Below are 14,378 nucleotides of genomic sequence, written 5' to 3'. Positions count from 1 at the left end.
ATAAAATTATACCAACACGTAGCGGCACACAGACATGTTTTCTGCTTTATTAATGTGTTGTTTTGGTTTGTTTGGTGCTATGTTGTCATCACCAGCACAAGTTAGTTGAATAACCTTGAAATATCAACTTTTACTCTTTGTCTTTATCTCACTTTCTCTCATGTTGTCATAATTTAGGACCCAACTGGACCTAAAAGTCCTAATGTCCTATTTAAAAACAGTCCAGTACATGAACTTTTCCTGCATCCCTCTATTTGTTTTTTCCTCCATCTTCTCCCTCCATTTGCACACATTTCTTCACCTTCCTCGTCTCACTTTCCCTCCTCTTCCTCCATCTCGACCCTCTTTCATAACCCTTCCTGTTGTGGAGTCGTGTTGTTGATGGAGCGCTGGGTTGCTTCTCTGAATTATTCAGAAACATTAAAGTCACGCTCATGTTAACAACAGAGTGTCTCTGCCATGTTTTATTCAGCCTCAGATTCACTGAGAACACAGACACTCGCTTCAGTATGGTGCTTATGATGGTTTTTGAAGTCTTCTTGAAATTCTGTTTAAGTTTGTAATTAAGAAACAATATCTTAAATATTATGTGCAAGACATAATTTATTCATTCACACATTCATTTCTGTTTACGGCACTCTTCAGGTTTATCAGATATTTCCCTCTCCTCCTCTGCAGGAATGCTACCTACTCTGAAACCGATATATTTATCAATGTATGCATATATTAAACTATGCATTCTTGAGTTAGGGTTACGCTGACCTTGACCTTTGACCCCCAAGAGAGTAGGATGAGATCACAGTTACCTTGATGTTTGGCCACCTAAAATGGATCTGTTTATCATCGAGTCCACCTGGACATTTGGGCTAAGATTGAAGGAATTCCTTCAAGGCATTCTTGAGACATTACATTCAGAAGAGTGGGATGAACATTAGGTTACACTGGCCTTTGATCACCAAAATGTAATCAGTTCATCCTTGAGTCCAAGTGGACATTTGTAGTTCAAGCTCAAATCAAAACTGTTATAACTGCATTCATAAAGCATTCACGGTTAAGTACTGTAGGAAACAGATTACACACAAGTCTTTACTGGCTAAGACATTTGTTGAGCTTTAATTGTGAGGTCTGACTTAGTAAATCACTTGTGCTAGTTAGTTTTTACTTGGTAGAACTCAGAAAGAGCTTTACGCAGTTATAGATTTATAACTAGCTGCTGAAACCCAATCCTGGTTTCGTCGTAGATTATTTAAAAGCCAGCTTTATGTTTAGCAGATTTGGTGTTTGCAGCACTTTTTTTGTCATGGTTACCATTTTATGTCCGGGAATTAAGAAGACTTGGGTTTTCTGTGTATGCTTAGTTTATTTTTGTTAGTCTTGCTGCAGATGTGATGCAGATGTTTATCTGCTACCTGTTGAGTAATGTGTGTACAGATTTATTTATCTGAAAGATCTGAAGCAGAACACATCCAGAAAGTCTTGATGCATCTCATGTCTACTGTTATAATAGCAGGTTGGGATTAAGTGACCAATCAGAGAGCAGGTGACTGGATCTAGAGGTGGAGTGTTTCCAGGGAACATCTAAGATGTCTTGATGTCAGTCCTCTTCTTCTGGTCTTCGTCCGGCCGAGCTGATATTGACACAATGACGTGAGTTTATACATCTGTGTATATAAATGCATGTATTTGTATACTGATGCATCTTTATGTGTGTGTTAGTACCTTTAACAGCGAGCCAGCTTTCAGGAGATGATCCCTCCCCCAGATGCTTGCATTTGTAGAGTCCCTCATCAGCTTTGGTCACCGCTGTCAGAGTCAAGTTTTTCAAAATTCTATGTCTGAGACACGAACACACAGGAAAACAATATTTTATCTGTTTGAGAAATTAACTTTATTCTAAAGTGGGCAAGTTAAAAAAGTGCATAAACTCAGATTGTAAAATATTTTACCTCACCCAGCTGTCATCTTTGTAGTAGAGGGCTCTGAAGTCGGAGGTGAATTCCTTGGTTGTTTTGTTTCTTTTCAAGCAGCGCAGCATCACGTCCTCCCCTTCAAACACAGGAAGTGGTGGACTCTCCAGGACAACCGTCCGATCAACTGCACAGGGGAAGACAGTTTGGCTAAACAACGGTCTGAACTGTGTGAACTTATTGCCAGCTTGCTGACTGACAGCTAGCTTACTTGCTAATAGACTAATGATTTTTGTAGGTGATGCTTAGGTGGAGGCAAAACAATTCCCTAAACATGTTAGCTTACACTAGCTAGCAAGTTTTGTTGGCTTGTTTTTTAACGATGGCTTAAGAAAAAAAAAGTTAATTTAGAACACGGACAGACGGTTTCACTGAGACTCACCGGAGGCAATGGTCGTAACGTTGAGGGCGTTGCTTCTCTCCCCCGTTGAACTCTCACACCAGTACAATCGGTCCGACCAGGGAAATTCAGATCGCACGGTGCAGGATAGGTGACGGCCTGAAGACACTTGACCGGGACACTCTACGATTTGCCCCACCCATTTGTCAAACCTTGGAAGTCAGAAGCAAACAACTTTAGATTATTGTAGTGTTTCAGATGTAGGAGTTATAGTTTGTCATTTCTTTTGGAACTATTCTCAAAGCTGAGATTAGTAAAAGGCCAACCTCATCATCTTCCACTGGGTGTTATCGCTGGGCAGCTGGCAGCTCACCGTGAACGTCTCACCGTCAAGGAACTGGCTTCTGTTGTGGCTGATCAGGTCTATGGAAGCTCTGGGAGAAATGTCTGTGTTGGGGGTGATGAATGTGATAAACGGATATCATACAAATAAATATAAATTTAAAAAAGCAATAATTATTTTACACTTTCTTTCATATAATATAACATTAGCATTTTTCCTAACCGGCCACCCAGATTATACGGTGCCAATCATGAACATAAACATCAGGTAGGCTTCCATCATCGTCACAGGTGTAAACACCCTGGTGCTCATGGGTAACGGGGCCCAGCACATAGGAGATGCCTGCAGACGCTCGCTGACTCACCAGGACCTGCGAAGAGAAGAGACCACATATTTAGAGAAAAGATTAAATTGTATGTTTATCTCCATCCATTCATCCCATTTCTCCTGCTTATCTGGAGTCAGGTTGAAATGGCAATTCCATGCATTCCTCTCTCCAGCAATGCTTTCCAGCTTCTCGCCGTTTCCAGGCCGGATGAGATAGGGTTCTTTGTCCCATTATATAAAAGGATTCTCAGTAGAACCCTCTGGCTAGTTTCTAGATAAAACCCTTGAAATGTAAATGGGTTCTTGGTAGAACCCCATGGGATGGTAGAAACCCTTGGAATATAAAAGTTTTTTTTTTTTTTACAGAATCTATCATAGGGAGCTCTGCGTCCTTTATCTTGGGTTCTAGGTAGAAGTCTTAATGGAATTATTAGACAAACTGGAACTAAAGTTGGTGGGGTTCTGCAGAGGGTCAGTTGCTACGGTCATGAGAATTTAGCAGCCTAAAAACGGGTAACCTTCTTGGTCTTTTGTCCAGGACCCATCTTGGTCCAGACCAGTTGCAGGTCCAGCTTGTCGCTGTAGTTCCCTTTGTCATTGTGTGCGGTGCAGTTGATCTCCACGGTGTCGCCCACACTGAGGTACCAGGTCGGAGAAACCCCCATCCTTGTTGTCAGGCCTTTGTATTCAACGGGCTCTGACTCCTGACGCCGTACATCTGATGACACAACAAGAAGTCCACTGTTACACCAGGTTATTGCCATTAATTAAGTCATGGATGCCTGTTTAGCCAGTAGATTTCAGATTAGTGGGGGTCATCAAACCTGTGCATCATAACCTCTTTTACAACTTTTTTTCTGCAGTTTTTTCACATTTTATTCTGGAGCTCTATTGCAGTCACAGTTGTGTATATCTGCATATCTCCTTGCTACAACACTTCCTCTCCTGTCACGTCAAATACAGCCCATCCCTCCATACTCACTACGAGATGAAGATCCTGAAGATCCAAAGCAGAAGTGGACACACAGCACTGGAAACAAAGGTAAGATCAGTGCGCAGCTGTGGAAAATATTTTAGTGAAAATGTACGAAGTTATGAATGATTTAGTCACACACTTACAGAGAAGCCCACAGACTGAAGTGTGTCTCATTTTGTTGAAGTCTCATCTATTTTCTTCCACTCTGAAGGACATCAAACACTCGAAACTTTATTTTCATCTGGTCGTCGGCCCCTGAAATGTTCTCAGTGAGTCATGTGGCTTCCCTCACAGCCCGTCTGATTGGTTGGTTGGTTGGTTGTGGTCGATAGATGTTTGGTTCTAGTGGGTTAAAGGTGAATCTTTGTTAAACAAACAAGAGAACGTGCATTTCTGTGTGGTTTCACCTCAACCTCATTTCACCTAATACAGAATCAGAATCAGCTTTATTAGTAAAGTATTTGTACACATACAAGGAGTTTGACTCTGGTTCTACTGCATTTTTATATTCCAAGGGTTTTATCTTTAACATACTCAGGGGTTCTACAGAGAACCTTTTTATATTCCAGTTGTGTCCGGTTGTAGTTGTAGTCTATTCTTCATCTACACTCTTAAAAATAAGAAAATAAGTAGTAAGGGCTAACTAGAACCGTAAAGGGTTCTTTGGCTTGTCCCCATAGGAGGACCATTTTTGGTTCCCGGCAGAACCTTTTACATAGCTTCCACTTGGAACCTTTTAGAATTCTACCTAGAACTGAACATAAAGGGTTATACCTAGAATCACCTGTGAAAGGTTCCAATCAGAACCTGCTTTGAGAGGTGCCACTGAGAACCAATCTATAGTAACGGTTCAACCTAGAACCTTCTCTAGGGGTTTAATCCAGAACTGTTCCACCTTCTAATGAAGCAAACAAGAACCCACCGAAGGGGTTCCGAGAACCTTTTTATATTCCAAAGGTTTCATCTAGAAAAACATCAAAGGGGATTGATTGAGAATGCTTTTATATTCCAACTGTGTCTAGAACAAACTCAAGGAGTTCTACCAGGGAACCTTTTTATATTCCAAGGACTTTATCAAGAACACACTTTAAATTATTAATAAGAAATTGATCTGTAAAAATTGGTAATACTTATAGAAAACAAATGTGATTGTAGGCGTACGCAGTAAAATACTGCACATGTTGTTTAGACTTCTGGACTGAAAAGATTTTATGACGCCTGTTAATTGCTGTTATTGAGGTCTCTGGTGAACAAAGAGTTCTAAAGGTCAGTTGATCCAGCTCAATTATTTTATATCCAAAGAAATTATTAACTACAGTCATTATTTTATGGTTTGATAACAGACAGTATTTTCTCAAGAACAGTTGAGAAGTAACTCTGCTCTATAATACACAAAAAAAACACACAAATAATATATAATAATTGTAACACAAAATATAATCAACAAATAAAGGATGATGTATTGTTACAGATACAACTTTATTGATTCCAGGAGAAAAGTGACATGTCAGTCAGCAGGATATAAAGTCATTGAAGTGAGCTTCATATTTACCAACTGGGACGTTAAAGTGACATTAATGCATCAATCATTTTAATCTAATAATAAAATGTTCATTATTCTGAAATTTGCTGTTCTATCTAATAAGTACTTCATTTGATACTTAAAGTATGTTTTTATGCTAATACCTTGGTTCTTTTACTTCAGGAACATTTTGAAAGTGTGTATGAGAATATAACAGAGAGCTGATCTATAAGTTTTGATCACTCACGGTTCAGTTTTCATCAACTGTTTAACTTATATCAAACATCTGCTTTCTGTCCAAAAAGGTGAACTGTGTTCGTATAAAAAGAAACAAAAGTGACTGATGAACAAGTTTGATCAGGTGCTATAAATGACGGGGTTCAATGTTGTCATCTGATAAGCTCATAATAAAACAGTAGCTGAAGCTGAACTTTGTCCTGTGCTGCAGGTTCAGACTGGTTTATAGTGTATTAATGATGGTTTTTATTGAATCAGGTCGACACACTGAGATGAATCTAACCCTGTTTTTCTGCACAGACCTGATCAGGACACAAGTGAGCAACCAGACTGACGGACATTCATGGAAATAAGCTCAGTGAGTGGAACTTTGTTGGATTTGAATTTTCTTCACTATCAGAGCTTTGCTGTTTCTAAAATGTTCCTGTCTGACAACATTATTTTAAGTTTAATGCAGTCATTAGTAAACTTCCTCACAGGAAGTTACTGATGAGCTCAGAGGTCTCAGTGGTACTGAATGTTGAATTCTCATGTCTGTTGACTCTTAGGCCTGTAGACAAACGACTGACATACATTAATGAAAATCGGTTACAGTCTCTGAGACTGGGTCGTGACCCTCAGGTGGGTCACAGAACATTTTGTTTGGGTCACCAAATAAATTGCAAAAGGACTCCTGCACACTGTTTAACTTGCACTTACACATTTATATGCAACGTTTCTGCCGTCTTTTCACAACATTTCGGTCTACTCGCCCCCCTCATTTAATAGATGTTCCTTTATTCTACATCACGAAACAAATAAATGACTATGAAAGAAAGTCTGCAAAGTTAAGATTTATATGTGAATCAAACCTTTTATAAAGCATTTAAAATATATAGTATATTATTTTACTGATGAGATGAAAAAACAAGAGCTTGTTAATTCTGTTTAAATACACTTTTTCTGAAGTTGGCTAAAATGTCTTATATTGTTTTCCTGATAAGAGGAAATAAAAACAAGTAGATGACCTGTGAACTCACCTGAAGGCATTCATTTCTCATTTATAAAATATTTAACACATATATGTTTTCAATAAGAGACGTCTAGATAATATAAGATGACGTGGAAATGGTAGTATAATTGTCAGGAACGTTACTTTATGCACAAATGAACTCTTCCCATGATTTATTGATTGTGAATTGGGGTCACGATGTTTTGTCATTTATAAAAAGTTTGGGAAACACTGGTTTAAACATCTAACTCATTTGCAATGGATTCTACTTGTCTGTCCATTAACTATTGATTGTTTAATTGATGTGCACTAACACAGACTGGACACCTTTCAACCAATCACTGGAGAGATTCTGACTATATTTATTAAAACAAAAAAAGATATGAGAGTTCTCTCAGTTCGTCTGTACAAGAGTCTCTCAGCAGCTTTCAGAATAAATCTGGAGAACCACTCTGAGTTGAAGAATAAGATGCAGCTTCAGATCTTCACTCTTATTCTGTCAGTGAATTTTACAGACTCTCTTCTTCTCAAGGCATTTATCTGAGCTGCTCTGTGTTCATCTGACATCTAGTGGCCTGAGAGCAAAACTACATCAGCTGCTCTGTGATTCTCTGACAAACAACTCATGTTTGCTATTCTTACTGGATAAAAATGAGAGAAAGTCATCAAAACTGCTTTCCTGTAATGAATCTAATCTCTCCCAAAATTTTTTCTGACAATACAAATACATCACTAAAGATTATTTAGTATTTTAGTGACTTTGTTGTCAGAAAGCTTCATTAGTTTCCTGCAGTCAGAGCTGTGTATGTTTGTGATGATGATAAATGTGTGAGCTCTGACAGCATGTTGTTGTGTTTGTGTGAAGGTGTGGACTCTGCTATGAATCAGTGTGAGGAGACAGAGGAGGGAGTCCCTCCCTCTAAAACCACTCTGTGTGGGGAACATGACATCCAGACCAAAGCTCAGAGGTGAGATGAGCATCTCTAACTGCTCATGACTAATCGCTCCAGCATCTTTATTCCCAGTCACAGTGTTTCACCTTAAAACAGAAGGAATGATGGAGCAACATGACATTATCAATTTAATGAATTTGTCTTGTCTGTTTCTATCAGGGTTCAGCAGCAGAGACCAGACTCTCCTGTACCGAGCTGTGTGTCCATGAAAAGTGACCAGTCCGTGATTGAACCTTTTAACTTCAAAGATAAACACCAGTCTGCTGAAGAAAGGTAAGAATTTCACTGCTGAATTGTTTGATCAGCAGCTTTCCTGGAAAAAGCTATCTAGTTATTAAACAGATCTAACGATGCACTTGAACACATCACCTGTGGTGTTACCTGGGGTCATCAGGCATTTTGGATCTTTCAACAGTCGTATACAGGAGACGCCCAGGAGACGCAGCCAGAGCTGATAAGGCCATATCTTGTGTACAAGTGGCTTATGTCATTCATGGACATTTTACAATGTTTTATTGATGTTTAGTAATAAAAGTGTGAACATTGTCCCACATAAAAAAAAAACAACTCACCCAATTCTCTATAGCTCAGAGTGCTCTATAGCACAAACAATAAAAGAGCAGATGATTTTAACAACAGTTGAAATATTAAAATACATTGAATATTCAGAGAGAAGGACTATGAAATGATCAACCACCAAAGTTTGCCAAGAATCACACCAGAAGTTTAACTGACAAGTTTATTTTTCAACTGCTAGGTGTTCTGGGTCCTGTGTAATGAGGCAATGCTCAACTTAGTCCGTCTCTGTTTTGTCTTTGTGACAAAAATAATGCATTGATGCTGTTATGGAACTAATTCACGATATGGATATTTTTTCCTAACAAAGAAAAGCATACTTTCCATTTACAGATAATGATTTGTATGTTATCTTGTCTTGTCTTGTCTGTTTCTATCAGGGTTCACCAGCAGAGACCAGACTCTCCTGTACCGACCTGTGTGTCCATGAAGAGTGACGGGTCCATGATTGAACCTTTTACCTTCAAAGATAAACACCAGTCTGCTGAAGAAAGGTAAGAATTTCATTGCTGAATTTGTTACTCTGCAGCTGTCCTGGAAAAAGCTTAAATACATCTTCAAATGCCCTTGAACACATCATCTGTGACGTAACCCGGCGTCATCACGCGTTTTGGGTCTTTCAGCAATCATGTACCATTGCCCAGGACACGCAGCCAGAGCTGATGAGGCCCTAGCTTGTGTACAAGTGGTCTGTGATCCTCTTCCCTGGGACAGGGGACATGCTGGACTTTCAGACAACCCCCAGCAATACAAGTTCATTTGGCTAGGAAGAATGTTGTACACTGACTGGATCAAAACCTGGATCCTGAGTGGCTTTGCCTTCCAGACCTCAAACCAAGAGGTCTTTCTATCCAAGCCTTCTTCCCATCTGGTCCAGGTGCCCTGCTGTTGCACCTCCACCATCCTGCTCACAAAAACTTCCTCTCCTCCTGGTCTCATCACCGGTGCGACCAAGTGACGTCTACCTTTGCTTCTGGCTTTGTTGTAGCAGGTTCTTGAAGTCCTGACGAACCCTGTGCTTCCAAGCCCCGCTCCTGCAACCAGAACACTGTGCTGCAGTGCTACCATTTGTTCTTCTGCTTCAGACAGCTGTCAAATCTGGGAACCTTGAATCCACAGCATAGCTGGCCTAAAGTTTAGAGAAGTAGGCTCGTGACTGGGTTTGTGACTTGCTCACCCAACTCCGTCAGTACAGCTGCAGATTGGCAAACAAACTATATCACCTAATTCATGAAATTTTGCCAAATGCTATGTATGCAACCATGTATATCTTTTGATGTTTGAGGATGTCATATTTCCTGTTTTCTCACCAGACTTCCTTGTGATCAGTCTGTCCAGCAGCATCCAGAAGACCTGGACTCCATATTTAAGGTGTGTAACTGTCCAACAACAACTTTTACCTCAGTTCCCAATGAAATAGATGTTAAAGTTTCAGACATATTTCATTCTTTTCAGCATCTGGAAGACCACATTGTCACTTTTGTGAAGGATGAGCTGAAAACATTCCAGAAGGTTCTGAATCCAGATTACAGCCAGAGTGAGGATGAGGAGGTGGTTGACAGTGAGGAGGAAGAACAGAGGAGGAGCATCAGAGAGAAATTTCTGAAGATCACGCTGCACTTCCTGAGGACAATGAAGCAGGAGGCACTGGCTGACTGTCTACAGAGCAGTAAGAGGATTTTCATACACACAACTCTTCTCATATTAACAATAACATCCACTCACTGATGTTTGTTGTGTTTCTATTTAGGAACTGCTGCTTCAGTTTGTCGACGTCGACTCAAATCTAACCTGAAGAAGAAGTTCCAGTGTGTATTTGAGGGTATTGCTAGAGCAGGAAACCCAACTCTTCTGAATCAGATCTACACAGAGCTCTACATCACAGAGGGAGGGGCTTCAGAGGTCAATGATGAACATGAGGTCAGACAGATTGAAACATCATCCAGGAAACCAGACAGACCAGAAACAACAATCAGACAAGAAGACATCTTTAAATCCCCACCTGGAAGAGATGAACCAATCAGAACAGTGATGACAAAGGGAGTGGCTGGCATCGGGAAAACAGTCTTAACACAGAAGTTCACTCTGGACTGGACTGAAGACAAAACCAACCAGGACATACAGTTCATGTTTCCATTCACTTTCAGAGAGCTGAATGTGCTGAAAGAGAAAAAGTTCAGTTTGGTGGAACTTGTTCATCACTTCTTTACTGAAACCAAAGAAGCAGGAATCTGCAGGTTTGAAGAGTTCCAGGTTGTGTTCATCTTTGATGGTCTGGATGAGTGTCGACTTCCTCTGGACTTCCACAACAATGAGATCCTGACTGATGTTACAGAGTCCACCTCAGTGGATGTGCTGCTGACAAACCTCATCAGGGGGAAACTGCTTCCCTCTGCTCGCCTCTGGATAACCACACGACCTGCAGCAGCCAATCAGATCCCTCCTGGGTGTGTTGACATGGTGACAGAGGTCAGAGGGTTCACTGACCCACAGAAGGAGGAGTACTTCAGGAAAAGATTCAGAGATGAGGAGCAGACCAGCAGAATCATCTCCCACATCAAGACATCACGAAGCGTCCACATCATGTGTCACATCCCAGTCTTCTGCTGGATCACTGCTACAGTTCTGGACAAAGTGTTGAAGACCAGAGAGGGAGGAGAGCTGCCCAAGACCCTGACTGAGATGTACATCCACTTCCTGGTGGTTCAGATTAAAGTGAGGAACATCAAGTATGATGGGGGAGCTGAGACAGATCCACACTGGAGTCCAGAGAACAGGAAGATGATTGAGTCTCTGGGAAGACTGGCTTTTGATCAGCTGCAGAAAGGAAACCTGATCTTCTATGAATCAGACCTGACAGAGTGTGGCATCGATATCAGAGCAGCCTCAGTGTACTCAGGAGTGTTCACACAGATCTTTAAAGAAGAGAGTGGACTGTACCAGGACAAGGTGTTCTGCTTCGTCCATCTGAGTGTTCAGGAGTTTCTGGCTGCTCTTCATGTCCATCAGACATTCATCAACTCTGGAGTCAATCTGCTGTCAGAAGAACAATCAAACTCTCCATGGTGGAAACTATTTAGAAGCAAACCTGAACCAACACATTTATACCAGAGTGCTGTGGACAAAGCCTTATGCAGCCCAAATGGACACCTGGACTTGTTCCTCCGCTTCCTCCTGGGTCTTTCCCTGGAGACCAATCAGACTCTCCTACAAGATCTGATGACACACACAGGAAGTACTTCACAGACCAATCAGAAAACTGTCAAGTACATCAAGAAGAAGATCAGTGAGAATCTGTCTCCAGAGAGAAACATCAATCTGTTCTACTGTCTGAATGAACTGAATGATGGTTCTCTAGTGGAGGAGATCCAACAGTACCTGAGTTCAGGAAGTCTCTCCCCAGATAAACTGTCTCCTGCTCAGTGGTCAGCTCTGGGCTTCATCTTAGGGTCATCAGAAAAAGATCTGGACGTGTTTGACCTGAAGAAATACTCTGCTTCAGAGGAGGTTCTTCTGAGGCTGCTGCCAGTGATCAAAGCCTCCAACAAAGTTCTGTAGGTTCACAGATAATGCAGATAATAATGTCATCATGTGGAGTTTAATACAGTCATGAAATAAAAAAGAAATCACCTGTCACACTGTAGTTTACTTCAGGCACTTCATTTCTTGTGATCAACTCTCCTTCAGGCTGAGTGGCTGTAATCTGTCAGAGAGAAGCTGTGAAGCTCTGTCCTCAGTCCTCAGCTCCCAGTCCTCGAGTCTGAGAGACCTGGACCTGAGTAACAACGACCTGCGGGATTCAGGAGTGAAGCGTCTCGCTGCTGGACTCCAGAGTCCACACTGTAGACTGGAAACCCTCAGGTCAGGATTTATTTTGTTTAACACAGAAGCATTTAATTGTTCTTTGACATACAAGTTAATGTCTATAAAAAAGACAGACATCTGTCACATGACTTTGCACTACCCCTCATTTCCTCAGACTGTTGAAGTATCTTCCAGATCACTGATTTGTTTCTACGACACACAACTTAATCGTGTCAGTCAGTGTCAGTCATCAGGCTAATAGGTTAATTGATGACTTTTGTCAGTAGTTGTGCATGATTGGTAGTTTATCAGTATGTGTCAGCTCTGTGATGAACTGGTGACTTGTCCAGGGTGTACTCTGCCTGTTGCTCAATGTCAGTAGAGATAAACTCCAGCTCTATGGATCATTTGCACCTTTTTCAGCAGCAGCAGGCAGCTGCTTTCATCAGATCAGCTCTGATGAATCCACTGTACACTACCTGCCCAGCAGAAAACAGCAGAGTGACACACTTAGAGACTATCTGATGAAGAAGGTGGAACATCAAACAGCTAAAGAGCCAGCAAAGATCTGAAGATATTCTTGTTATGTTCTTCTATTCTTTCACAGATGCCTGACATCTGCTCACAATGATTAAGAAGTTTTTGCTTAGGGCTAAACTTTTAAATATTTTTTTTTTCCACATGCACATACTTAGTATTCACTTTTACTAACGTTACAATTGACAAAATCAACTTCAGAAGGTCTTACCATACTATTCTGTTTTTTATAGCTTGCTGTGAAGAAGCAAGTTATAGTCTCTCTCTCTCTCTCTCTCTCTCTCTCTCTCTCTCCCTGTGTGTGTGTGGGTGTGTCTGTGTGTGTCCAGGCTGTCAGGCTGTCTGATCACAGAGGAAGGCTGTACTTCTCTGGCGGCAGCTGTGAGATCCAACCCCTCCCATCTGAGAGAGCTGGACCTGAGCTACAATCATCCAGGAGACTCAGGAGTGAAGCTTCTGTCTTCTGGACTAAAGGATCCACACTGGAGACTGGAGACTCTCAGGTATGAACACACTTATCATACAATCGATAAGCTGATGACTGTTGGTTCACAGTCTGTATCAGCAACACAGCAGCTAACAGTGAAGACAGTACTGATGTGCCGAGAGTCCCTGAGAGTTTCTGTCCCCACTGAGACTCTGACTTTGTTTCTTCCTCCAGGGTGGATCATGGTGGAGATCAGTGGCTGAAACCTGGTCTGAGGAAGTGTAAGTGTGTGTTCACTCTCATTCATGAAAACAAGGCAGCTCATGTTCAAGTAGTCAGTCAGTCTGTTAATGAAGCAACAAATAAACCCATCAGGTGTGTTAGATGATAAACTGCTGCTGTGTTGCGTCTCGTTCTCTCCATCAGATGTCTGTGAACTCACAGTCGACACAAACACAGTAAACACAATCCTCAAACTGTCTGACAACAACATGAAGGTGACACGTGTGGAGGAGGAGCAGCCATATCCTGATCATCCAGAGAGGTTTGTTGGCTGGGCTCAGCTGCTGTGTAGTAATGGTCTGACTGGTCGCTGTTACTGGGAGGTCGAGTTGAGTGGATGGGTTTATATATCAGTGAGTTACAGAGGAATCTGGAGAGGAGGAAACAGTGATGGCTGTTTGTTTGGATGGAATAATCAGTCCTGGTGTCTGATCCACTCTGATGTTGGTTGTTACTCAGTCAGATACAATAAGAGAGAAACAGTCCTCTCCTCCTCTTCCTCCTCCTCCTCCTCCTCCTCCTCCTCCTCTGGCTCTGACAGAGTAGCAGTGTATGTGGACTGTCCTGCTGGCTCTCTGTCCTTCTACAGAGTCTCCTCTGACACACTGATCCACCTCCACACCTTCAACACCACATTCACTCAACCTCTTTATTTTGGGATTGGAGTCTGGACACCTGGTTCTTCAGTGTCTCTGTGTTCACTGTAGGAGGGAAAGTCTCACACTGTTTGTCTCCATGTGTGTTTTTACTTGGCTGAACTTCTCACATAAATAAACATGTATATACAGTCAAATCAGGTTCCATATAAAATGATCAAAATATGCTGTTTTTTTCTCATATAGATCAAATCAAACTAATAATTTCACTTTGTACCAATATGATTTCAGTGTTTTTATAAATGGGACATTGTTAGAAAATGTTTAACATTACTTGTTAAATGAATCTGAGCTCTGCAATCATCTCCTCTCATTAACGTGTGTGCCTGAATGCTAAATGGTGGGATGTGCTCATATCTTTGCTGTCACATGTGTTTTGTATTATATTCTGTTCTCAAAATATCGTTAAATATTAATAATGATGGCCAGGAGCAAATTAG

General features: G+C 41.2%; 2 protein-coding genes across 4 annotated transcripts; one reads left to right on the top strand and one right to left on the bottom strand.

The window, feature by feature from the left end:
• Window positions 1-1,487: 1,487 nt before the first annotated feature.
• Window positions 1,488-4,237, bottom strand: LOC146305352 (uncharacterized). Its single transcript, XM_084712840.1, has 9 exons — window positions 4,097-4,237; window positions 3,960-4,007; window positions 3,496-3,695; window positions 2,873-3,020; window positions 2,634-2,754; window positions 2,350-2,519; window positions 1,947-2,094; window positions 1,720-1,835; window positions 1,488-1,628 (listed from the first exon to the last, which is right to left on the bottom strand). Exons 1-9 carry the CDS (start codon window positions 4,125-4,127, stop codon window positions 1,579-1,581), a joined length of 1,032 nt encoding a protein of 343 aa, XP_084568966.1. The 5' UTR covers window positions 4,128-4,237; the 3' UTR covers window positions 1,488-1,578.
• Window positions 4,238-7,546: 3,309 nt separating this feature from the next.
• Window positions 7,547-14,034, top strand: LOC146305351 (protein NLRC3-like). 3 transcript variants are annotated; one of them, XM_084712767.1, is made up of 10 exons: window positions 7,547-7,671; window positions 7,816-7,929; window positions 8,613-8,726; window positions 9,546-9,603; window positions 9,688-9,901; window positions 9,983-11,786; window positions 11,920-12,093; window positions 12,903-13,076; window positions 13,235-13,281; window positions 13,427-14,034. In XM_084712767.1, the coding sequence occupies exons 1-10, from the start codon at window positions 7,547-7,549 to the stop codon at window positions 13,987-13,989; spliced, it is 3,387 nt and encodes a 1,128-aa protein (XP_084568893.1). In that variant the 3' UTR covers window positions 13,990-14,034. The 3 variants fall into 3 exon arrangements, with proteins under 3 accessions (XP_084568893.1, XP_084568891.1, XP_084568892.1); XM_084712765.1 differs by lacking the exons at window positions 7,816-7,929; window positions 11,920-12,093; window positions 12,903-13,076; window positions 13,235-13,281; window positions 13,427-14,034 and having other exon boundaries at window positions 9,983-11,790; XM_084712766.1 differs by lacking the exons at window positions 7,547-7,671; window positions 7,816-7,929; window positions 8,613-8,726; window positions 9,546-9,603; window positions 9,688-9,901 and having other exon boundaries at window positions 9,979-11,786; window positions 11,920-12,214; window positions 12,832-13,076.
• Window positions 14,035-14,378: the final 344 nt, after the last annotated feature.

The sequence above is a fragment of the Lutjanus erythropterus genome, chromosome 23 (genome assembly GCF_056507025.1).
Source record: "Lutjanus erythropterus isolate fLutEry1 chromosome 23, fLutEry1.hap2, whole genome shotgun sequence".
In the NCBI taxonomy this organism is placed as follows: domain Eukaryota; kingdom Metazoa; phylum Chordata; class Actinopteri; order Lutjaniformes; family Lutjanidae; genus Lutjanus; species Lutjanus erythropterus.
This window is presented reverse-complemented; position numbering and strand designations above follow the sequence as displayed.

Bases quoted from the DNA above. Each gene is read 5' to 3' on its own strand.
- LOC146305351 (XM_084712767.1), top strand. From the start codon at position 7,547: ATGTTGTTGTGTTTGTGTGAAGGTGTGGACTCTGCTATGAATCAGTGT. The intron at 9,604-9,687 runs GTGTGTAACTGT...CATTCTTTTCAG, and splicing joins ACCTGGACTCCATATTTAAG to CATCTGGAAGACCACATTGT. The intron at 12,094-12,902 runs GTCAGGATTTAT...GTGTGTGTCCAG, and splicing joins TGTAGACTGGAAACCCTCAG to GCTGTCAGGCTGTCTGATCA.
- LOC146305352 (XM_084712840.1), bottom strand. From the start codon at position 4,127: ATGAGACACACTTCAGTCTGTGGGCTTCTCT. The intron at 2,755-2,872 runs GTTAGGAAAAAT...CCCCCAACACAG, and splicing joins CCGTATAATCTGGGTGGCCG to ACATTTCTCCCAGAGCTTCC. The intron at 1,629-1,719 runs GTACTAACACAC...TGTCAATATCAG, and splicing joins AAGCTGGCTCGCTGTTAAAG to CTCGGCCGGACGAAGACCAG.